At 46.4% G+C, this 24435-nt stretch overlaps 3 protein-coding genes and 1 long non-coding RNA gene across 15 annotated transcripts in view; 1 reads left to right on the top strand and 3 right to left on the bottom strand.

Annotated features, from left to right (window-relative positions):
* The first annotated feature begins 1669 nt into the window (after window positions 1-1669).
* On the top strand, window positions 1670-14815 carry prelid1a (PRELI domain containing 1a). Of its 2 annotated transcripts, none has more exons than XM_055888026.1 (6): window positions 1670-1818; window positions 2302-2445; window positions 7035-7260; window positions 7625-7738; window positions 10349-10427; window positions 10667-14815. In XM_055888026.1, the coding sequence occupies exons 2-6, from the start codon at window positions 2375-2377 to the stop codon at window positions 10789-10791; spliced, it is 615 nt and encodes a 204-aa protein (XP_055744001.1). In that variant the 5' UTR covers window positions 1670-1818; window positions 2302-2374; the 3' UTR covers window positions 10792-14815. The 2 variants fall into 2 exon arrangements, with proteins under 2 accessions (XP_055744001.1, XP_055744000.1); XM_055888025.1 differs by having other exon boundaries at window positions 2299-2445.
* Window positions 14816-14888: 73 nt separating this feature from the next.
* On the bottom strand, window positions 14889-17605 carry LOC129827302 (uncharacterized). Of its 11 annotated transcripts, none has more exons than XR_008755099.1 (3): window positions 16623-17571; window positions 15255-16591; window positions 14889-15189 (listed from the first exon to the last, which is right to left on the bottom strand). It is a non-coding gene; the product is annotated as an uncharacterized LOC129827302 (long non-coding RNA). The 11 variants fall into 11 exon arrangements; XR_008755102.1 differs by having other exon boundaries at window positions 14889-15530; window positions 15612-16591; window positions 16623-17568; XR_008755105.1 differs by having other exon boundaries at window positions 14889-15955; window positions 15994-16591; window positions 16623-17563.
* A 3379-nt stretch (window positions 17606-20984) lies between these two features.
* LOC129827197 (bifunctional endo-1,4-beta-xylanase XylA-like) lies at window positions 20985-22988 on the bottom strand. The gene has a single exon (XM_055887935.1). The coding sequence runs from the start codon at window positions 22986-22988 to the stop codon at window positions 20985-20987; it is 2004 nt and encodes a 667-aa protein (XP_055743910.1).
* Window positions 22989-23004: 16 nt separating this feature from the next.
* The window catches only part of mxd3 (MAX dimerization protein 3), a 32917-nt gene continuing 31486 nt past the window's right edge, over window positions 23005-24435 (bottom strand). The window contains exon 6 of the mRNA XM_055888023.1: window positions 23005-23259. Coding sequence (XP_055743998.1) covers window positions 23135-23259 — 125 coding nt within the window. The 3' untranslated portion in view covers window positions 23005-23134. The remainder of the gene's footprint in view (window positions 23260-24435) is intronic.

Below are 24435 nucleotides of genomic sequence, written 5' to 3'. Positions count from 1 at the left end.
TTGACTGTATGTTTGTTTTACTCCATGTGTAACTATGTGTTGTTGTATGTGTCGAACTGCTTTGCTTTATCTTGGCCAGGTCGCAATTGTAAATGAGAACGTGTTCTCAATTTGCCTACCTGGTTAAATAAAGGTGAAATAAAAAAAATAAAAAAAACTGCTGTATCTTTGTAACCCTGCCAACTGCTGTATCTTTGTAACCATGCCAACTGCTGTCTCTTTGTAACCCTGCCAACAGCTGTATCTTTGTAACCCTGCCAACTGCTGTATCTTTGTAACCATGCCAACTGCTGTATCTTTGTAACCCTGCCAACTGCTGTATCTTTGTAACCCTGCCAACTGCTGTATCTTTGTAACCCTGCCAACTGCTGTATCTTTGTAACCCTGCCAACTGCTGTATCTTTGTAACCATGCCAACTGCTGTATCTTTGTAACCCTGCCAACTGCTGTATCTTTGTAACCCTGCCAACTGCTGTATCTTTGTAACCCTGCCAACTGCTGTATCTTTGTAACCCTGCCAACTGCTGTATCTTTGTAACCCTGCCAACTGCTGTATCTTTGTAACCATACCAACTGCTGTATCTTTGTAACCCTGCCAACTGCTGTATCTTTGTAACCATGCCAACTGCTGTATCTTTGTAACCATACCAACTGCTGTATCTTTGTAACCATGCCAACTGCTGTACCTTTGTAACCCTGCCAACTGCTGTATCTTTGTACCCATGCCAACTGCTGTATCTTTGTAACCATGCCAACTGCTGTATCTTTGTAACCCTGCCAACTGCTGTATCTTTGTACTCATGCCAACTGCTGTATCTTTGTAACCATGCCAACTGCTGTATCTTTGTAACCATGGCAACTGCTGTATCTTTGTAACCATGCCAACTGCTGTACCTTTGTAACCCTGCCAACTGATGTAAAACTGAAAAACGTTTTATGCAACGCTCCGAGCCTCCCCTGGCATCGCTCCGAGCCCCCCCAGGCATCGCTCCGAGCCCCCCAGGGGGACGCGCCTCACTATTTGAGAAGGACTGCATTAACCACACGATTCATCCTACGAACGTCGACGACTGCATTCTTTATATATTTTTTTTGCATTCAAATGTCAACATCTGACACTACAAAAATTACTATTTTGACAGGTGTCCTGCTCCGTAGCTCAAAACGACAGGATAATAATTAAATCAAGCGAGGCCAACAAACGTTCCGTCTTGTCAACAGAAACACACGTCACCAATACAAGCGCCCTCGCATTTAACGGACTACTGTTTTCACCATTTTGGATACTCTCCACGGAACCAGCAACATCGAAAAACAAAAAAAGAACAGCCCCAATACTCCGAGAAAACAAAATAAAACCAGATACAAGTTTCCTTTCCCAAAATAATATTTGTATTTTATTTTTATTAACAGTAACATGCAAACCATAAACATAACAGCCAGAGGGATTTCACAAAGAAATTAGCATTTCTTTTTTATAAAACTCATGTCTGTATTTGAATTGATATAATGTGGATTCCTTTCCCAAATAAGTGTACTTATTTTTCCATCCTTTTGGACAAAAGTCAATTCATCCTTATTTCCTCCGCCATCAGATTAAAGCTTCTTCTTCGCTTGCACCATCGTCCTTCCCCCGGAACAACGCCGCCTCTCGCTACGTCTCTTCCTCTCTGCTTTTTGCTCTACTCGCACCGGATATGTCGTTGATCTTGACCTTTCCTTCGGCCCAAGTCAGTCTGTCATGTAGCTGCAAGCTACATTCTTCTAAAAGTAGTAGACAATGCACTTATCTCCGCTGTAAATGGTGTTGCCTACGAGGTAATTATTATTTATTTTTTTCTTCATGAAAATCGGTCAAGTTATGTAGTTAATTCATTCATGGCGTTGACTCCCACGATATGCTAAGCTAACTAGCTAGATCGTTACTTTAGCATTCTAGCGTGCAGACGTGACCATTTCAGTTTTTATTCCATTACCTGTCAAACGGCCACTAACGATGTCCTTAGAATAAATAAGTTGCATGTCGAGCGGTATATGGACGTAAATATAGTTATATTATGAACATGTTAACGTTAGCTTAGTTAACGTTAGCTATGACTAGTGCGCACGTTGCTGATTTAATTTAACTACATTTGATTGACAGCTGTCATTTAAAGCACACCATTCCACTTCCTATGCTTATCTAGGAGTTTCGATTTTTAGTGCAGCCTTCTAATTTCACGATTGATTGGGTGAAAGTGCATGCAATTGATAACGTCCTAGCTAATTTGAGTTTACTCACGTGTCCTGTTCTTCTAGCAGGTATTTGCCAAAGTGTAACAGTTACATATGAAGTCATAATTTTTCGGGAACAATGGTGAAGTAGTTTGCCTGCATGGGTCATCTGAAAAGTTCCTGGGACCAAGTCTGCATCGCTTTCTGGGAGCGATACCCCAACCCCTACAGGTAAGAAAGATTACCCCCAACCCCTACAGGTAAGGAAGATTATCCCCAACCCCTACAGGTAAGAAAGATTACCCCCAACCCCTACGGGTAAGAAAGATTACCCCCAACCCCTACAGGTAAGAAAGATTACCCCCAACCCCTACAGGTAAGGAAGATTACCCCCAACCCCTACAGGTAAGGAAGATTACCCCCAACCCCTACAGGTAAGGAAGATTACCCCCAACCCCTACAGGTAAGAAAGATTACCCCCAACCCCTACAGGTAAGAAAGATTACCCCCAATCCCTACAGGTAAGAAAGATTACCCCCAATCCCTACAGGTAAGAAAGATTACCCCCAATCCCTACAGGTAAGAAAGATTACCCCCAATCCCTACAGGTAAGGAAGATTACCCCCAACAGGTAAGGAAGATTACCCCCAACAGGTAAGGAAGATTACCCCCAACAGGTAAGGAAGATTACCCCCAACAGGTAAGGAAGATTACCCCCAACAGGTAAGGAAGATTACCCCCAACCCCTACGGGTAAGAAAGATTACCCCCAACCCCTACAGGTAAGAAAGATTACCCCCAACAGGTAAGAAAGATTACCCCCAACGGGTAAGAAAGATTACCCCCAACGGGTAAGGAAGATTACCCCCAACAGGTAAGGAAGATTACCCCCAACAGGTAAGGAAGATTACCCCCAACAGGTAAGGAAGATTACCCCCAACAGGTAAGGAAGATTACCCCCAACAGGTAAGGAAGATTACCCCCAACAGGTAAGGAAGATTACCCCCAACAGGTAAGGAAGATTACCCCCAACAGGTAAGGAAGATTACCCCCAACAGGTAAGGAAGATTACCCCCAACCCCTACGGGTAAGAAAGATTACCCCCAACCCCTACAGGTAAGAAAGATTACCCCCAACAGGTAAGAAAGATTACCCCCAACAGGTAAGAAAGATTACCCCCAACAGGTAAGAAAGATTACCCCCAACCCCTACGGGTAAGAAAGATTACCCCCAACCCCTACGGGTAAGAAAGATTACCCCCAACCCCTACAGGTAAGAAAGATTACCCCCAACCCCTACGGGTAAGAAAGATTACCCCCAACCCCTACAGGTAAGGAAGATTACCCCCAACCCCTACAGGTAAGAAAGATTACCCCCAACCCCTACAGGTAAGAAAGATTACCCCCAACCCCTACAGGTAAGGAAGATTACCCCCAACCCCTACAGGTAAGAAAGATTACCCCCAACCCCTACAGGTAAGAAAGATTACCCCCAACAGGTAAGAAAGATTACCCCCAACAGGTAAGAAAGATTACCCCCAACAGGTAAGAAAGATTACCCCCAACAGGTAAGGAAGATTACCCCCAACCCCTACGGGTAAGAAAGATTACCCCCAACCCCTACAGGTAAGAAAGATTACCCCCAACCCCTACAGGTAAGGAAGAGAGACGTATCGACATGGCAACGTTGTAGCGTAGAGACGTATCGACATGGCAACGTTGTAGCGTAGAGACGTATCGACATGGCAACGTTGTAGCGTAGAGACGTATCGACATGGCAACGTTGTAGCGTAGAGACGTATCGACATGGCAACGTTGTAGCGTAGAGACGTATCGACATGGCAACGTTGTAGCGTAGAGACGTATCGACATGGCAACGTTGTAGCGTAGAGACGTATCGACATGGCAACGTTGTAGCGTAGAGACGTATCGACATGGCAACGTTGTAGCGTAGAGACGTATCGACATGGCAACGTTGTAGCGTAGAGACGTATCGACATGGCAACGTTGTAGCGTAGAGACGTATCGACATGGCAACGTTGTAGCGTAGAGACGTATCAACGTTGTAGCGTAGAGACGTATCGACATGGCAACGTTGTAGCGTAGAGACGTATCGACATGGCAACGTTGTAGCGTAGAGACGTATCGACATGGCAACGTTGTAGCGTAGAGACGTATCGACATGGCAACGTTGTAGCGTAGAGACGTATCAACGTTGTAGCGTAGAGACGTATCGACATGGCAACGTTGTAGCGTAGAGACGTATCGACATGGCAATGTTGTAGCGTAGAGACGTATAGACATGGCAACGTTGTAGCGTAGAGACGTATCGACATGGCAACGTTGTAGCGTAGAGACGTATCGACATGGCAACGTTGTAGCGTAGAGACGTATCGACATGGCAACGTTGTAGCGTAGAGACGTATCGACATGGCAACGTTGTAGCGTAGAGACGTATCGACATGGCAACGTTGTAGCGTAGAGACGTATCAACGTTGTAGCGTAGAGACGTATCGACATGGCAACGTTGTAGCGTAGAGACGTATCAACGTTGTAGCGTAGAGACGTATCGACATGGCAACGTTGTAGCGTAGAGACGTATCGACATGGCAACGTTGTAGCGTAGAGACGTATCAACGTTGTAGCGTAGAGACGTATCGACATGGCAACGTTGTAGCGTAGAGACGTATCGACATGGCAACGTTGTAGCGTAGAGACGTATCGACATGGCAACGTTGTAGCGTAGAGACGTATCGACATGGCAACGTTGTAGCGTAGAGACGTATCGACATGGCAACGTTGTAGCGTAGAGACGTATCGACATGGCAACGTTGTAGCGTAGAGACGTATCGACATGGCAACGTTGTAGCGTAGAGACGTATCGACATGGCAACGTTGTAGCGTAGAGACGTATCGACATGGCAACGTTGTAGCGTAGAGACGTATCAACGTTGTAGCGTAGAGACGTATCGACATGGCAACGTTGTAGCGTAGAGACGTATCGACATGGCAACGTTGTAGCGTAGAGACGTATCGACATGGCAACGTTGTAGCGTAGAGACGTATCGACATGGCAACGTTGTAGCGTAGAGACGTATCGACATGGCAACGTTGTAGCGTAGAGACGTATCGACATGGCAACGTTGTAGCGTAGAGACGTATCGACATGGCAACGTTGTAGCGTAGAGACGTATCGACATGGCAACGTTGTAGCGTAGAGACGTATCGACATGGCAACGTTGTAGCGTAGAGACGTATCGACATGGCAACGTTGTAGCGTAGAGACGTATCGACATGGCAACGTTGTAGCGTAGAGACGTATCGACATGGCAACGTTGTAGCGTAGAGACGTATCGACATGGCAACGTTGTAGCGTAGAGACGTATCGACATGGCAACGTTGTAGCGTAGAGACGTATCGACATGGCAACGTTGTAGCGTAGAGACGTATCGACATGGCAACGTTGTAGCGTAGAGACGTATCGACATGGCAACGTTGTAGCGTAGAGACGTATCGACATGGCAACGTTGTAGCGTAGAGACGTATCGACATGGCAACGTTGTAGCGTAGAGACGTATCGACATGGCAACGTTGTAGCGTAGAGACGTATCGACATGGCAACGTTGTAGCGTAGAGACGTATCGACATGGCAACGTTGTAGCGTAGAGACGTATCGGCATGGCAACGTTGTAGCGTAGAGACGTATCGGCATGGCAACGTTGTAGCGTAGAGACGTATCGGCATGGCAACGTTGTAGCGTAGAGACGTATCGGCATGGCAACGTTGTAGCGTAGAGACGTATCGGCATGGCAACGTTGTAGCGTAGAGACGTATCGGCATGGCAACGTTGTAGCGTAGAGACGTATCGGCATGGCAACGTTGTAGCGTAGAGACGTATCGGCATGGCAACGTTGTAGCGTAGAGACGTATCGGCATGGCAACGTTGTAGCGTAGAGACGTATCGGCATGGCAACGTTGTAGCGTAGAGACGTATCGGCATGGCAACGTTGTAGCGTAGAGACGTATCGGCATGGCAACGTTGTAGCGTAGAGACGTATCGGCATGGCAACGTTGTAGCGTAGAGACGTATCGGCATGGCAACGTTGTAGCGTAGAGACGTATCGGCATGGCAACGTTGTAGCGTAGAGACGTATCGGCATGGCAACGTTGTAGCGTAGAGACGTATCGGCATGGCAACGTTGTAGCGTAGAGACGTATCGGCATGGCAACGTTGTAGCGTAGAGACGTATCGGCATGGCAACGTTGTAGCGTAGAGACGTATCGGCATGGCAACGTTGTAGCGTAGAGACGTATCGGCATGGCAACGTTGTAGCGTAGAGACGTATCGGCATGGCAACGTTGTAGCGTAGAGACGTATCGGCATGGCAACGTTGTAGCGTAGAGACGTATCGGCATGGCAACGTTGTAGCGTAGAGACGTATCGGCATGGCAACGTTGTAGCGTAGAGACGTATCGGCATGGCAACGTTGTAGCGTAGAGACGTATCGGCATGGCAACGTTGTAGCGTAGAGACGTATCGGCATGGCAACGTTGTAGCGTAGAGACGTATCGGCATGGCAACGTTGTAGCGTAGAGACGTATCGGCATGGCAACGTTGTAGCGTAGAGACGTATCGGCATGGCAACGTTGTAGCGTAGAGACGTATCGATATCGTTGCGACCTGTAATCTTTCAGTATCCCTTTAAGCTGGAAAGTCTCTCGGAATCCAACCTAATTCACCCATCCCATTTCCTCTCTCCCCAGCATGTCTCTAACTGTAATACAATATTACAATGAACTCCCATCTCCTCTCTCTCCACAGTAACCACGTCCTGACGGAGGACATCATCTTCAGGGAGGTAACTCCCGGTAACCGTCTGGTCTCTAGGCGACTGCTGACCAAAACTAACCGCGCCCCTCGCTGGGTGGAGAAGTACCTGCCGGTTACCGTGGCCAGGCACGCCTACATCATCGAGGATTCCATCGTGGACCCCCAGAACAGAACCATGACAACGCTGACTTGGAACATCAGCCACGCACGTATGATGGTACGCGCGACCTTCCGGGATTCGAACCGTGACCGTATTAGCCATGTTATGTGTGACCGTATTAGCCATGTTATGTGTGACCTGGCCGGGGATTTGAACGTGGGTCTCCTTTTGGTCTGTGACTGTGTTAGCCCGCTGAGCTAAAGCCTAGGCATTCACTCAGGGAGCCAACAGAAGTCTTCATCTTTCAATCTGAATCTATTTGAATTTGAGCAGTATTTCTCTGGTGGGAGTTACCCTGAAGTCACTATGAAAACCAGCTCTACACTGTATATCTCCTACTTCAGTTGTTAAATCACATAATAAGACTCCATGGGCTGTATATACTATCATAATAATGTCTATGTTTTGATTCCCCTGTCAGTCTGTGGAGGAGCGTTGTGAGTACAGAATTAACCCTGACAACACCAGCTGGACGGAGATTAACAGAGAGGCCTGGATCTCGTCTAACCTCTACGGGCTCTCCAGAGCTATACAGGTGTGTGTTTATACAGGTGTGTGTTTATACAGGTGTGTGTTTATACAGGTGTGTGTTTATACAGGTGTGTGTTTATACAGGTGTGTGTTTATACAGGTTGGTGGGTTAACCTCTACGGGCTCTCCAGAGCTATACAGGTGTGTGTTTATACAGGTGTGTGTTTATACAGGTGTGTGTTTATACAGGTGTGTGTTTATACAGGTGTGTGTTTATACAGGTTGGTGGGGTTAAAGGGCCAGTGGGAACTAAGTGGTGCTGGAAGGGTGGGGTCCCTAGAAAGCCCCTGACTTGACAATCTTTCCACCGCCATCTATCTAGCCATCTGTAGGATGTAGATATGTAGCCATCTGTAGCTATGTAGCCATCTGTAGCTATGTAGCCATCTGTAGCTATGTAGCCATCTGTAGCTATGTAGCCATCTGTAGATATGTAGCCATCTGTAGCTATGTAGCCATCTGTAGCTATGTAGCCATCTGTAGCTATGTAGCCATCTGTAGCTATGTAGCCATCTGTAGCTGTGTAGCCATCTGTAGATGTGTAGCCATCTGTAGATGTGTAGCCATCTGTAGATGTGTAGCCATCTGTAGATGTGTAGCCATCTGTAGATGTGTAGCCATCTGTAGATGTGTAGCCATCTGTAGATGTGTAGCCATCTGTAGATGTGTAGCCATCTGTAGGATGTAGCTATGTAGCCATCTGTAGCTATGTAGCCATCTGTAGGATGTAGGTATGTAGCCATCTGTAGATGTGTAGCCATCTGTAGATGTGTAGCCATCTGTAGATGTGTAGCCATCTGTAGATGTGTAGCCATCTGTAGATGTGTAGCCATCTGTAGATGTGTAGCCATCTGTAGATGTGTAGCCATCTGTAGATGTGTAGCCATCTGTAGATGTGTAGCCATCTGTAGATGTGTAGCCATCTGTAGATGTGTAGCTATGTAGCCATCTGTAGCTATGTAGCCATCTGTAGCCATATGTAGGTATGTAGCCATCTGTAGGATGTAGATGTGTAGCCATCTGTAGATGTGTAGCCATCTGTAGATGTGTAGCCATCTGTAGATGTGTAGCCATCTGTAGATGTGTAGCCATCTGTAGATGTGTAGCCATCTGTAGATATGTAGCCATCTGTAGGATGTAGATATGTAGCCATCTGTAGCTATGTAGCCATCTGTAGATGTGTAGCCATCTGTAGATGTGTAGCCATCTGTAGCTGTGTAGCCATCTGTAGCTATGTAGCCATCTGTAGCTATGTAGCCATCTGTAGATGTGTAGCCATCTGTAGATGTGTAGCCATCTGTAGATGTGTAGCCATCTGTAGATGTGTAGCCATCTGTAGTATGTAGATATGTAGCCATCTGTAAATGTGTAGCCATCTGTAGTATGTAGATATGTAGATATGTAGCCATCTGTAGATATGTAGCCATCTGTAGATATGTAGCCATCTGTAGTATGTAGATATGTAGCCATCTGTAGATGTGTAGCCATCTGTAGATGTGTAGCCATCTGTAGATGTGTAGCCATCTGTAGATGTGTAGCCATCTGTAGATGTGTAGCCATCTGTAGTATGTAGATATGTAGCCATCTGTAGATGTGTAGCCATCTGTAGATGTGTAGCCATCTGTAGATGTGTAGCCATCTGTAGATGTGTAGCCATCTGTAGTATGTAGATGTGTAGCCATCTGTAAATGTGTAGCCATCTGTAGTATGTAGATATGTAGATATGTAGCCATCTGTAGATGTGTAGCCATCTGTAGATGTGTAGCCATCTGTAGATGTGTAGCCATCTGTAGTATGTAGATGTGTAGCCATCTGTAGATGTGTAGCCATCTGTAGATGTGTAGCCATCTGTAGATGTGTAGCCATCTGTAGATGTGTAGCCATCTGTAGATGTGTAGCCATCTGTAGATGTGTAGCCATCTGTAGATGTGTAGCCATCTGTAGATGTGTAGCCATCTGTAGATGTGTAGCCATCTGTAGATATGTGTAGCCGTCTGTAGGGTGTGGATGTGTAGCCGTCTGTAGGATGTGGAGCCGTCTGTAGGGTGTAGATGGGGAGTGATGGTTGTGATGGTATGACTGATGGGGAGTGATGGTATGACTGATGGGGAGTGATGGTTGTGATGGTATGACTGATGGGGGAGTGATGGTATGACTGATGGGGAGTGATGGTATGACTGATGGGGAGTGATGGTATGACTGATGGGGAGTGATGGTTGTGATGGTATGGCTGATGGGGGAGTGATGGTATGACTGATGGGGAGTGATGGTATGACTGATGGGGAGTGATGGTATGACTGATGGGGAGTGATGGTTGTGATGGTATGACTGATGGGGAGTGATGGTTGGGATGGTATGGCTGATGGGGAGTGATGGTTGTGACGGTATGACTGATGGGGAGTGATGGTTGTGACGGTATGACTGATGGTTGTGACGGTATGACTGATGGTTGTGACGGTATGACTGATGGGGAGTGATGGTTGTGATGGTATGACTGATGGGGGAGTGATGGTTGTGATGGTATGGCTGGTATGTTAGTGTTGACATGTTCTTCTGTGTCTTAACAGATTCCTGTCAGTGATAACGTTCATTCATCTCTGACCTCACTTTACAGGAATTCGGCCTTGCCCGGTTCAAGACCAGTGTTACGAAGACCATGAAAGGGTTTGAATACGTCCTGGCCAAAATGCAAGGTAAGATGGAGGCCAGGTGTTTTATTACGCTGTAAAGTAAGGTGGGGCTATCAGTTCAGTTCCTTATTTCCTTATTATTAGTTGTACTATGTAGTGGTGGAGTGGTAGAAACGGTACTGTGTCCCAGGTCTAAACCAGTCCCTGATTACACAGGGGAGAAATGGCACCATGTTTCCTTTCCCTTCTCTAACCACCATGTCTTTTTCTCTCTCCCCCCCCCCCCCCCACTTCCCTTTCAGGTGAGGCCCCCTCCAGGACCCTGGCTGAGCATGCTACAGAGAGGGCCAGGGAGACGGCTCTGGCAGCTAAAGAGAAAGCTAAAGACCTGGCCTCACAGGCTCACAAGAAACAACAGTATGTCTGAGCTGCCAGTGTAGGGTGACGTCGCCCCTACACACTGATATGTTTAGGATTGGCGGAGGGGAAGCTGATCATAGAAACTTAGAAACCCAGAATGCGAGTTGCCAGTGGGAGGAAATAGACATTGGCCCCTGTCAGTCCTGCCTTGATTCAAAGACTATTTCATATTCATTTCAAATACTTTATCTGGGATCGATTGAGCATGCCTGGCTGGCACAATGGAACCACTCCGGGCAGGCTCAAGCAATAGCGAAATGTTTGTTTTGGTCTGGTTGTCCCTAACCAGACCTGGGATCAGATCTTATTGAGCCCCCTAAAGGGTAGATTGAGGAAGGGGAATCTGATCCTAGATCTGTGGTTAGAGATGCAAAACTCCGTAAATAACTAAAATTACCAGGTTTTCCCAGAACTTGAAAGATTACCGTAAGAAGGAAATCCGGAAATCCTCTAACCAGGGTTTCTGGAAAAACGGGTAATTTTGTGACTCGAGGTGTGACAGTGATCTAGGGGATGAACCATTACAGTTAAAGCCAGTTGATGCTGAATCTGATAAAGTGGTGGAAACCATATGGAGGGTGCGATGCAATGGAGGCTCCGGAGGCATGCAGAGGCCAAATCAAGCTCCAATACCGCATTGCTGTGGCACCTCTCAAATGTTGTAACAATGTGGAGGGCTCCGTAAAGCACCGCATTGACACGATTGGTTGATGGTAGGTGAGGGCGGGAAGTCCTGTATAAACACAAACTCACTTCCTCGAACAACTTCCTTCACAACAGCTCCGGGAAGCCCCAAAAGTACGTTTGCTCTGACTTCTGCAGAGGCCGCATTACAGTAAAACGCTGTACTGCCGCATTACAGTAAAACGCTGTACTGCCGCATTACAGTAAAACGCTGTACTGCCGCATTACAGTAAAACGCTGTACTGCCGCATTACAGTAAAACGCTGTACTGCCGCATTACAGTAAAACGCTGTACTGCCGCATTACGGTAAAACGCTGTACTGCCGCGACACGGTAAAACGCTGTACTGCCGCATTACAGTAAAACGCTGTACTGCCGCATTACAGTAAAACGCTGTACTGCCGCATTACAGTAAAACGCTGTACTGCCGCATTACAGTAAAACGCTGTACTGCCGCGACACAGTAATACGCTGTACTGCCGCATTACAGTAAAACGCTGTACTGCCGCGACACAGTAATACGCTGTACTGCCGCATTACAGTAAAACGCTGTACTGCCGCATTACAGTAAAACGCTGTACTGCCGCATTACAGTAAAACGCTGTACTGCCGCATTACAGTAAAACGCTGTACTGCCGCATTACAGTAAAACGCTGTACTGCCACTGCAGACATCGGATTGACCATGCAGCACCTTTTTAAGACTCTGTCTTCTAACACAAGTGTCTGGGCTGGGTCTCAACAGTCCTCACTAGCTTCCTTTCCTTGTCTCCTTTCCTTCAGTACAGTACTCTAACAGGGAGGTGAAAGCGCTGGGCTAGTTTCCATTTTACTTCCTCCACCTGTCATGGTGTTATCAGTTAGTGTGTAGATGCTTATCTGAATGAGACAAACCCGCAGAAATGAAAGGTTACATATTAGTAGCAGGAAGTGAAAGGAGATGAGAAATGGAACCCAATGAGGCTAACCGCTATAGAAGTGGTGACTGTACCTCAGAGAAATGTAAACGGAGTCACGAGATTGATCTTGTTGGAGGTATCGGGGACAGGACAACACCAGTCCCAGCCAGCAGGTGGTCTAATGTGCACGGTCGGCGTTGGTCGGTCTTGTCCTTTATGGTAACTCGCTAGTACAAGAGACTGGTTCATGTCTCCAGAAATGACTGTGTGACTCGAGTTGTTTTTGTGATTCTACTGAATACTGGCGTAGTCGTAAGGGGACGAGGGAGTTCCACACAGTTGGGTGAAACTGTTCCCTAGACGCTGATATTGAGTCGGTCTTTTGCATTTTTCCCAATAATGGCTAAGGTTAGGATTGGTAGAGGGGAAGCTGATCCTAGATCTGTAGGCCTCACCATCATTCCCTCCAACTCTGTGGGTTGAGTCCCAAATGGCTCCCTATATAGTGTACTACTTTTAACCAGAGACTTATGGACTCTTTTTTAACCTCTTGTGCACTTGTGTCTTCTCCGTTACGGGACGCATTTCTCCTGTCTGTTGTAATTCCTTTTACCTTCATATAGTTTTGTTTCTCACACTGTTGATGAGACGGACTACATTATCTTCAGTTACTGTAGATTTAGGCTTAACGATTTGTAAATATTTATCTTTTTCAAAATCATCGTTTGTTTTCTGCTAACTAGACTACTTAAAAAAAAAGCCAATCTCAAAAGAAATCTCACTGAATCTTGATTCTTCGCTACAGGTTAATTGATTTCAGTTATGGCGCTACATTTAATTTGTTTTGATTCAGAATGATAATTCATTGCTTCAAATTGAAGTTGTTACTAGTGTGATGAGGGGGGGCGGTCCATGTTATTTTGCAGTCGTTACTTGAAAGTGATCCGCCTTGCCTAGAGGGAGAGGGCTGCTACTTGGCTAGAGGGAGGAGAGGGCTGCTACTTGGCTAGAGGGAGGAGAGGGCTGCTACTTGGCTAGAGGGAGGAGAGGGCTGCTACTTGGCTAGAGGGAGAGGGCTGCTACTTGGCTCTCTCTTGACATTGTGAAAAGACAGGATTGCTGTGGATATCAATGTCTGTATGTATGCTTGAAGAAATTAGCTTCAGAAAATGAGCCAAATTTGCTAAAAATAAATGGTATAATTACACTTAAAGACATGCTCCGGAACTTTGACTGGTATAATTACACTTAAAGACATGCTCCGGAACTTTGACTGGTATAATTACACTTAAAGACATGCTCTGGAACTTTGACTGGTATAATTACACTTAAAGACATGCTCCGGAACTTTGACTGGTATAATTACACTTAAAGACATGCTCTGGAACTTTGACTGGTATAATTACACTTAAAGACATGCTCTGGAACTTTGACTGGTATAATTACACTTAAAGACATGCTCTGGAACTTTGACTGGTATAATTACACTTAAAGACATGCTCCGGAACTTTGACTGGTATAATTACACTTAAAGACATGCTCTGGAACTTTGACTGGTATAATTACACTTAAAGACATGCTCCGGAACTTTGACTGGTATAATTACACTTAAAGACATGCTCTGGAACTTTGACTGGTATAATTACACTTAAAGACATGCTCCGGAACTTTGACTGGTATAATTACACTTAAAGACATGCTCCGGAACTTTGACAACTGCTATGTTTTTTTTTGTAAACCTTCCCGCTTTGAGCTGGATGTGTCAATGTGTAGTTAGTTTAAGCAATAAGGCGTGCCGGGGAGGGGGGGGTGGTATATGGCACGTCGCAACGTGGTGTGCCTGGTCACAGCCCTTAGCCGTGGTATATTGGTCCATATACCACAAACTCCCCCGATGCCTTATTGCTATTATAAACTGGTTGCCAATGGTAATTAGAGCAGTAAAAATGAATGTTTTGTCATCTCCGTGGTATACGGTCTGATGTACCACGGCTGTCAGCCAATCAGCAATTCAAGGCCTCTGACCACCGAGTTTTATAAAACATGAGAAAATCTATGAGCAGAATTACTATTTTTTTTTTTACTTCAATTCGCCATGAAATCCCTCATTTGAAAGAGACTGTTTTTCGAACCCTTTTCCCCCTTACATGGACCAGTCGCCAAGCAATTAAACTTCTGAACTTCAGCCCCCTCTCCATTTTGAGTGACAGCTAGTACGGTTGCACACACAGCAGAGCGAGAAGAGGAGCAATGACATGGTACACGTGTATGACGTAGTACACCGTTCTCGGGTACCACTTTTAGCTCATGAGCGGCTATAAAAGTACACAAGGACCTGAGATTTTTTTTTTTTAAGAAAATGAATGAATACAAAATGTATGAATGTGCTATGTTTGAGCAACACTATCGACTTATTGATGAATACTAATAAATATTTTCATTTTCTGAATCTTTTTTTTCTTCATTTGTCTTCCTCAAATAATCTCATAGTGCCCTTTTGAATAACAAGGAAGTGATTAGTATTAAATATTACAAATATTTATTCATACAAAAGGAATACATACCCTAGTATACAAATGCTACATAATAGTACTGGGACAGAGGAAGACTTGTGAGTGCATACAGAGTGCATACAGAATACAGAGTGCATACAGAGTGCATACAGAATACAGAGTGCATACAGATATACAAACATTTTCTTGTTGCAATGACAAGGTCATAAGGCATCTTGTTGGGGTATTAACATCCTGAAGGCAGGCAGTCAGTCACCTCAGTGGGTAACAGGCAGTCAGTCACCTCAGTGGGTAACAGGCAGTCAGTCACCTCAGTAGGTAACATCCTGAAGGCAGGCAGTCAGTCACCTCAGTGGGTAACAGGCAGTCAGTCACCTCAGTGGGTAACAGGCAGTCAGTCACCTCAGTGGGTAACATCCTGAAGGCAGGCAGTCAGTCACCTCAGTGGGTAACAGGCAGTCAGTCACCTCAGTGGGTAACAGGCAGTCAGTCACCTCAGTAGGTAACATCCTGAAGGCAGGCAGTCAGTCACCTCAGTGGGTAACAGGCAGTCAGTCACCTCAGTGGGTAACAGGCAGTCAGTCACCTCAGTGGGTAACATCCTGAAGGCAGGCAGTCAGTCACCTCAGTGGGTAACAGGCAGTCAGTCACCTCAGTGGGTAACAGGCAGTCAGTCACCTCAGTGGGTAACAGGCAGTCAGTCACCTCAGTGGGTAACAGGCAGTCAGTCACCTCAGTGGGTAACATCCTGAAGGCAGGCAGTCAGTCACCTCAGTGGGTAACAGGCAGGCAGTCAGTCACCTCAGTGGGTAACATCCTGAAGGCAGGCAGTCAGTCACCTCAGTGGGTAACAGGCAGGCAGTCACCTCAGTGGGTAACATCCTGAAGGCAGGCAGTCAGTCACCTCAGTGGGTAACAGGCAGGCAGTCAGTCACCTCAGTGGGTAACATCCTGAAGGCAGGCAGTCAGTCACCTCAGTGGGTAACATCCTGAAGGCAGGCAGTCAGTTACCTCAGTGGGTAACATCCTGAAGGCAGGCAGTCAGTCACCTCAGTGGGTAACAGGCAGTCAGTCACCTCAGTGGGTAACATCCTGAAGGCAGGCAGTCAGTCACCTCAGTGGGTAACAGGCAGTCAGTCACCTCAGTGGGTAACATCCTGAAGGCAGGCAGTCAGTCACCTCAGTGGGTAACAGGCAGTCAGTCACCTCAGTGGGTAACAGGCAGTCAGTCACCTCAGTGGGTAACAGGCAGTCAGTCACCTCAGTGGGTAACAGGCAGTCAGTCACCTCAGTGGGTAACAGGCAGTCAGTCACCTCAGTGGGTAACATCCTGAAGGCAGGCAGTCAGTCACCTCAGTGGGTAACAGGCAGTCAGTCACCTCAGTGGGTAACATCCTGAAGGCAGGCAGTCAGTCACCTCAGTGGGTAACAGGCAGTCAGTCACCTCAGTGGGTAACATCCTGAAGGCAGGCAGTCAGTCACCTCAGTGGGTAACAGGCAGTCAGTCACCTCAGTAGGTAACATCCTGAAGGCAGGCAGTCAGTCACCTCAGTGGGTAACAGGCAGTCAGTCAGTCACCTCAGTGGGTAACAGGCAGTCAGTCACCTCAGTAGGTAACATCCTGAAGGCAGGCAGTCAGTCACCTCAGTGGGTAACAGGCAGTCAGTCAGTCACCTCAGTAGGTAACATCCTGAAGGCAGGCAGTCAGTTACCTCAGTGGGTAACAGGCAGGCAGTCAGTCACCTCAGTGGGTAACAGTCAACTCAGAGGATCAAATCCACAGTGAGTTTCGTTTTAGTAGACGGGTTACTTGTAAGACCGTTGCAGTCGTCTCGCGGAGCCATCCTTCCACATCTGGTCTCGTTGGCGAAGCCTGGCATCCAAAGCTACAGATACATGTAGACTGCAGGTACTGGATTACATATCAAAATAATGCTTTTTGCCCCAAACATGTACACCTTTCCAAACATGGTGGCATCTGTTGCAGGTGTAATCAAGATATACTGAGTAATGCATATTCAATGACTTGAAATCCAGATAGAATGGCTTCAAGTTCATACGAGCAATTGTCAATCAAATGTTTGCACAAAAAATGCATCATTAAAGCACCCCTATGGACACTTAGCAAAGAGGACTGCATTTCCTATGGACACTTAGCAAAGAGGACTGCATTTCCTATGGACACTTAGCAAAGAGGACCTCATTTCCTATGGACACTTAGCAAAGAGGACTGCATTTCCTATGGACACTTAGCAAAGAGGCCTGCATTTCCTATGGACACTTAGCAAAGAGGCCTGCATTTCCTATGGACACTTAGCAAAGAGGACTGCATTTCCTATGGACACTTAGCAAAGAGGACTGCATTTCCTATGGACACTTAGCAAAGAGGCCTGCATTTCCTATGGACACTTAGCAAAGAGGACCTCATTTCCTATGGACACTTAGCAAAGAGGACCTCATTTCCTATGGACACTTAGCAAAGAGGACTGCATTTCCTATGGACACTTAGCAAAGAGGCCTGCATTTCCTATGGACACTTAGCAAAGAGGACTGCATTTCCTATGGACACTTAGCAAAGAGGACCTCATTTCCTATGGACACTTAGCAAAGAGGACCTCATTTCCTATGGACACTTAGCAAAGAGAACTGCATTTCCTATGGACACTTAGCAAAGAGGACTGCATTTCCTATGGACACTTAGCAAAGAGGACTGCATTTCCTATGGACACTTAGCAAAGAGGACCTCATTTCCCATGGACACTTAGCAAAGAGGACTGCATTTCCTATGGACACTTAGCAAAGAGGACTGCATTTCCTATGGACACTTAGCAAAGAGGACCTCATTTCCTATGGACACTTAGCAAAGAGGACTGCATTTCCTATGGACACTTAGCAAAGAGGACTGCATTTCCTATGGACACTTAGCAAAGAGGACTGCATTTCCTATGGACACTTAGCAAAGAGAACTGCATTTCCTATGGACACTTAGCAAAGAGGACTGCATTTCCTATGGACACTTAGCAAAGAGGACTGCATTTCCTATGAGTTCCATAAATGTCCACGTCAGAAACATTAAACTTAATTAAACTGTTAAACTCATTAAGCACAAACAGTCTTGTTACAATATGGCTAGTTAACTAAAAGATGGTGGTTTCCTGGTCGCACGATTTAGACCGGATTTGATCCGATCGCGGGCTATAGGCATTGCGGTTTTTAAAGGTCATTTCCGATTGAGCTGCAATATGTAGCGTTTTACTGTGAATGGGTTCTCCACGGATGTGGGGAACATTGCCTTTAAAAACGGCGAGGCCTATAACCCGCCACCGGATTGAATCCCTGCCTCAGCCGTGGATTAAAAAGCAAGCTCAAAGGAAAATCTATATCAAACATAATGTTTTGTCCAGGACTACAGTAATCTTAATTTGTGTCCTGGAAAATTCAAGGGTACGTTTCCTAAAAACATATAATATCATCTCAAATCCAATAGATAGATTATCTTTAAGCTTTCAGATCATTGTCTATGTTTTCTGGAGAAACTCACCCCTTTTTCAGTAGAAGCATTGCTCAGAGTGATATTACCCACAACTTGTATAAGATAAAAGGGGTACATCACCAAATAGCACCCTATACCCTGTACTAGTGGTTCTCAAAGTGGGGTCTGTACTGCAGGGGGTCAGCAGCCAGACCAAGGGGTTCTCAGAGTGGGGTCTGTACTGCAGGGGGTCAGCAGCCAGACCAAGGGGTTCTCAGAGTGGGGTCTGTACTGCAGGGGGTCAGCAACCAGACCAAGGGGTTCTCAGAGTGGGGTCTGTACTGCAGGGGGTCAGCAGCCAGACCAAGGGGTTCTCAGAGTGGGGTCTGTACTGCAGGGGGTCAGCAACCAGACCAAGGGGTTCTCAAAGTGGGGTCTGTACTGCAGGGGGTCAGCAGCCAGACCAAGGGGTTCTCAGAGTGGGGTCTGTACTGCAGGGGGTCAGCAGCCAGACCAAGGGGTTCTCAAAGTGGGGTCTGTACTGCAGGGGGTCAGCAGCCAGACCAAGGGGTTCTCAAAGTGGGGTCTGTACTGCAGGGGGTCAGCAGCCAGACTAAGGGGTTCTCAAAGTGGGGTCTGTACTGCAGGGGGTCAGCAGCCAGACCAGGGGGTTCTCAAAGTGGGGTCTGTACTGCAGGGGGTCAGCAGCCAGACCAAGGGGTTCTCAGAGTGGGGTCTGTACTGCAGGGGGTCAGCAGCCAGACCAGGGGGTTTAATGAATATTACTTACAACAGATTAAACACATTTTGTCCAAGGGATCCGTGGAATAATGTTTGAGATTGTAATACAATGCATGTTCTTAAGCGACAATTTATGCTGGATCAGAATAATGTGGTGGGAGGCTCCCTACGGAGGGAAGCCATGCACTGCCCTCGTCCTCGTATAATTACTGGAATGATGTATTTTGGTTTTTATCTCACTCCAGTTCTGATTATGAGGGGGGGGGGGGGGGGGGGGGGGGGGGGGGGTTCCCTGATGAAAGTTTGAGAACCCCTGTCGTATATAGTGCACTACATTAACCGAAGCCTTATGGAGCCTGGTCAACAGTAGTGCACTAGAAAAGGGAATTATTGTGCTTTTTGGGATGCAAAGAAGAAGTGCTGTGTGGATAGTTTTGTGCAACAAAACAAAATAACAAATATAAATGAAATCAAATAAAGGACAGACTCAGTCACAATAACAGAACAGAACAGACTCGGTCACAATAACAGAACAGACAGACTACAGACTTAATAAGTGCTGTACATGGTGACAATACCTTATAATATTCCTGAAGCTTGTTAGCTGGAGCGAAAGGCGGGAGAGTTTCAGGCAGCGTTTTCCAATATAGAGATATTGTGAAGAAGACCTCAGAGCAACAGATTGTAGCACCGTGCGGTGAACTGATACGGGTTCCTAAGGGGTCCTACGGGTTCCTGAGGGTTCCCAAGGGTTCCTACGGGTTCCCAAGGGTTCATACGGGTTCCTACGGGTTTCTGAGGGTTCCTAAGGGTTCCTGAGGGTTCCCAAGGGTTCCTACGGGTTCCTGAGGGTTCCTACGGGTTCCTACGGGTGCCTAAGGGTGCCTAAGGGTTCCTACGGGTTCCTAAGGGTTCCTGAGGGTTCCTAAGGGTTCCTACGGGTTCCTACGGGTTCCTGAGGGTTCCTACGGGTTTCCTGTTCCCTATGAACATAAACTAGATTCAACCGCAGCCCAAAAAAAAGCATAATTATTCATAACATAATTACAGATAATTAGTAGACTGGGTCCGGAAAATAATTACAGATAATTAGTAGATTAAATCAAATTGTTTTGATGGTGTTTTTATAGTCTGATGTACAACAATAAATAAATACAATCAGCTACTGGCCGGCCAATAGTTGGGAAACCCTGCCCTATATCGTGCACTACATCATTGGGCCCTGTCTAAGGTAGTGCACTACATTATTGGGCCCTGTCTAAGGTAGTGCACTACATTATTGGGCCCTGTCTAAAGTAGTGCACTACATTATTGGGCCCTGTGTAAAGTAGTGCACTACATCATTGGGCCCTGTGTAAAGTAGTGCACTACATTATTGGGTCCTGTGTAAAGTAGTGCACTACATCATTGGGTCCTGTGTAAAGTAGTGCACTACATAGGAAACAGGGTGCCATTTGGGACACGGAGCTAGCCTAGCGGTTAGCGTGTCGGGCCAGTAACCCGAAAGGATGCTAGTTTGAATCTCCAAGCAGACAAGGTCAAGAAAAATCTGCCGATATGCCCTTGAGCAAGGCACTTCACCCTAATGGTAATGGCTAACCCAGGCTGTGACTCTGAAGGCGTCTCATGGGGGAGAGTTGGGACATGGAAACAAAACACATTTCCAATTCACACATGCTTAAAATACACACGGATGTGAAATAGGACAAATAGAAGCCCCCACCCAAATGATGGTTGGACTGTCCTTGAGTGGATGCTGTTTAAGAGGTCAGACTAAGATGCAAACCTGCTCAGAGATTTGAGCAAAATATATATTTTAAAAACAGATTCAGCTCACAGTAAGTCAGAGCTGAATGAGAAGTTAGATAAAATAAAACATTTTTAAAAAGTGATCACTTTTCGCCCGGTTGTTGTTGTATGTAGTCCACCTTGTCCTGTTCCTGTACAGTAATGTTGAGGTTGTTCCAGCTGTCCTGTTCCTGTACAGTAATGTTGAGGTTGTTCCAGCTGTCCTGTTCCTGTACGGTAATGTTGTTGAGGTTGTTCCAGCTGTCCTGTTCCTGTATGGTAATGTTGAGGTTGTTCCAGCTGTCCTGTTCCTGTATGGTAATGTTGAGGTTGTTCCAGCTGTCCTGTTCCTGTACAGTAATGTTGAGGTTGTTCCAGCTGTCCTGTTCCTGTACAGTAATGTTGTTGAGGATATTCCAGCTGTCCTGTTCCTGTACGGTAATGTTGAGGTTGTTCCAGCTGTCCTGTTCCTGTACAGTAATGTTGAGGTTGTTCCAGCTGTCCTGTTCCTGTATGGTAATGTTGAGGTTGTTCCAGCTGTCCTGTTCCTGTACGGTAATGTTGTTGAGGTTGTTCCAGCTGTTCTGTTCCTCTACAGTAATGTTGTTGAGGTTGTTCCAGCTGTCCTGTTCCTGTACAGTAATGTTGAGGTTGTTCCAGCTGTCCTGTTCCTGTACAGTAATGTTGAGGTTGTTCCAGCTGTCCTGTTCCTGTACAGTAATGTTGTTGAGGTTGTTCCAGCTGTCCTGTTCCTGTACAGTAATGTTGTTGAGGATATTCCAGCTGTCCTGTTCCTGTACGGTAATGTTGAGGTTGTTCCAGCTGTCCTGTTCCTGTACAGTAATGTTGAGGTTGTTCCAGCTGTCCTGTTCCTGTATGGTAATGTTGTTGAGGTTGTTCCAGCTGTCCTGTTCCTGTATGGTAATGTTGTTGAGGTTGTTCCAGCTGTCCTGTTCCTGTACAGTAATGTTGTTGAGGTTGTTCCAGCTGTCCTGTTCATGTACGGTAATGTTGAGGTTGTTCCAGCTGTCCTGTTCCTGTACAGTAATGTTGAGGTTGTTCCAGCTGTCCTGTTCCTGTACAGTAATGTTGTTGAGGTTGTTCCAGCTGTCCTGTTCCTGTACAGTAATGTTGAGGTTGTTCCAGCTGTCCTGTTCCTGTACAGTAATGTTGAGGTTGTTCCAGCTGTCCTGTTCCTGTACAGTAATGTTGTTGAGGATGTTCCAGCTGTCCTGTTCCTGTACGGTAATGTTGTTGAGGATGTTCCAGCTGTCCTGTTCCTGTACAGTAATGTTGTTGAGGTTGTTCCAGCTGTCCTGTTCCTGTACAGTAATGTTGTTGAGGATGTTCCAGCTGTCCTGTTCCTGTACGGTAATGTTGAGGTTGTTCCAGCTGTCCTGTTCCTGTACAGTAATGTTGAGGTTGTTCCAGCTGTCCTGTTCCTGTACAGTAATGTTGAGGTTGTTCCAGCTGTCCTGTTCCTGTACAGTAATGTTGTTGAGGTTGTTCCAGCTGTCCTGTTCCTGTACAGTAATGTTGAGGTTGTTCCAGCTGTCCTGTTCCTGTACAGTAATGTTGAGGTTGTTCCAGCTGTCCTGTTCCTGTACAGTAATGTTGAGGTTGTTCCAGCTGTCCTGTTCCTGTACAGTAATGTTGTTGAGGTTGTTCCAGCTGTCCTGTTCCTGTACAGTAATGTTGTTGAGGTTGTTCCAGCTGTCCTGTTCCTGTACAGTAATGTTGTTGAGGATGTTCCAGCTGTCCTGTTCCTGTACGGTAATGTTGTTGAGGATGTTCCAGCTGTCCTGTTCCTGTACAGTAATGTTGTTGAGGATGTTCCAGCTGTCCTGTTCCTGTACAGTAATGTTGTTGAGGTTGTTCCAGCTGTCATGTTCCTGTACAGTAATGTTGAGGTTGTTCCAGCTGTCCTGTTCCTGTACAGTAATGTTGTTGAGGTTGTTCCAGCTGTCCTGTTCCTGTACAGTAATGTTGAGGTTGTTCCAGCTGTCCTGTTCCTGTACAGTAATGTTGTTGAGGTTGTTCCAGATGTCCTGTTCCTGTACGGTAATGTTTGTCTTATTTGGAATGTTTTTCCTCCTTTGTGACCCCATCGTCTTACGTCAGGTGGCGTCACTCCAACACGACGCTCGTCCCTTTAAAATCCGACGGTGCAGGTGGCGATCGTCGCACTATCTGACGTAAGACGCCGGTGTGTCGCTCCAGAGGTGTGTGTGTGTAGTATACAGCGGTAGGTAGGTCATAGCCCGGCCCAGGCGGAGCCGCTGGAGTAACAGTGATCGGTGCCTGTGTGAGGGACCGTCCGCAGTCCATCAGAGTCCAGACAGTCAAACACTATACTCTCCACATCAACCTCCACGTCTTCTGCAAAAAAACAAACAACAACAAAAACAACACATCTCAGGTTATCAAAGACAATCTATAAAATGTCAAATATGACTGGGGGGGGGGGGGGGGAATCTGTTCAATCGCAGACTCAAATTTCTCCTAAAATCTTCTGGTTAAAATCAATGTGTGTTTTAGTTGTACTTAAGACATCGTATTTCTCTGATATGAAACATTCAGCTGAATAACTTTAAACATGAACACCTCCGGACACTTCGGTCGACAAAACCTGAAGTTGTAGACCTACTTCCCTAACATTTGAAAATGGAGATGAACACCGAACAGAGAACACTGAACACGGAGAAGAACTGGGACCGACACCATCTCATATCCCTGAGAAGAGAACACTGAACACAGAGAAGAGAGGTGACCGACACCATCTCCCTGAGAAGAGAACACTGAACACGGAGAAGAGCTGGGACCATCTCATATCCCTGAGAAGAGAACACTGAACACGGAGAAGAGCTGGGACCATCTCATATCCCTGAGAAGAGAACACTGAACACGGAGAAGAGCTGGGACCATCTCATCTCCCTGAGAAGAGAACACTGAACACGGAGAAGAGCTGGGACCGACACCATCTCATCTCCCTGAGAAGAGAACACTGAACACGGAGAAGAGCTGGGACCGACACCATCTCATATCCCTGAGAAGAGAACACTGAACACGGAGAAGAGAACACTGAACACGGAGAAGAGCTGGGACCGACACCATCTCAGATCCCTGAGAAGAGAACACTGAACACGGAGAAGAGCTGGGACCATCTCATATCCCTGAGAAGAGAACACTGAACACGGAGAAGAGCTGGGACCATCTCATATCCCTGAGAAGAGAACACTGAACACGGAGAAGAGAGGGGACCATCTCATATCCCTGAGAAGAGAACACTGAACACGGAGAAGAGAACACTGAACACGGAGAAGAACTGGGACCGACACCATCTCATCTCCCTGAGAAGAGAACACTGAACACAGAGAAGAACTGGGACCGACACCATCTCATCTCCCTGAGAAGAGAACACTGAACACGGAGAAGAGAGGGGACAGAGACCATCTCATCTCCCTGAGAAGAGAACACTGAACACAGAGAAGAACTGGGACCGACACCATCTCATATCCTGCTGAAGATGTACTCCCTAACAAATGGATATCCCCA

This window comes from Salvelinus fontinalis, chromosome 29 (assembly GCF_029448725.1).
Source record: "Salvelinus fontinalis isolate EN_2023a chromosome 29, ASM2944872v1, whole genome shotgun sequence".
Classification (NCBI taxonomy): domain Eukaryota; kingdom Metazoa; phylum Chordata; class Actinopteri; order Salmoniformes; family Salmonidae; genus Salvelinus; species Salvelinus fontinalis.
This window is presented reverse-complemented; position numbering and strand designations above follow the sequence as displayed.

What these genes read in the sequence shown, in the direction of transcription:
- prelid1a (XM_055888026.1), top strand. Translation starts at nt 2,375, where the DNA reads ATGGGTCATCTGAAAAGTTCCTGGGACCAAGTCTGCATCGCTTTCTGG. An exon ending in TCAGCCACGCACGTATGATG is followed by an intron (nt 7,261 to 7,624) that starts GTACGCGCGACC and finishes TTCCCCTGTCAG; the next exon opens with TCTGTGGAGGAGCGTTGTGA. An exon ending in CGTCCTGGCCAAAATGCAAG is followed by an intron (nt 10,428 to 10,666) that starts GTAAGATGGAGG and finishes CTTCCCTTTCAG; the next exon opens with GTGAGGCCCCCTCCAGGACC.
- LOC129827197 (XM_055887935.1), bottom strand. Translation starts at nt 22,988, where the DNA reads ATGGGGTCACAAAGGAGGAAAAACATTCCAAATAAGACAAACATTACC.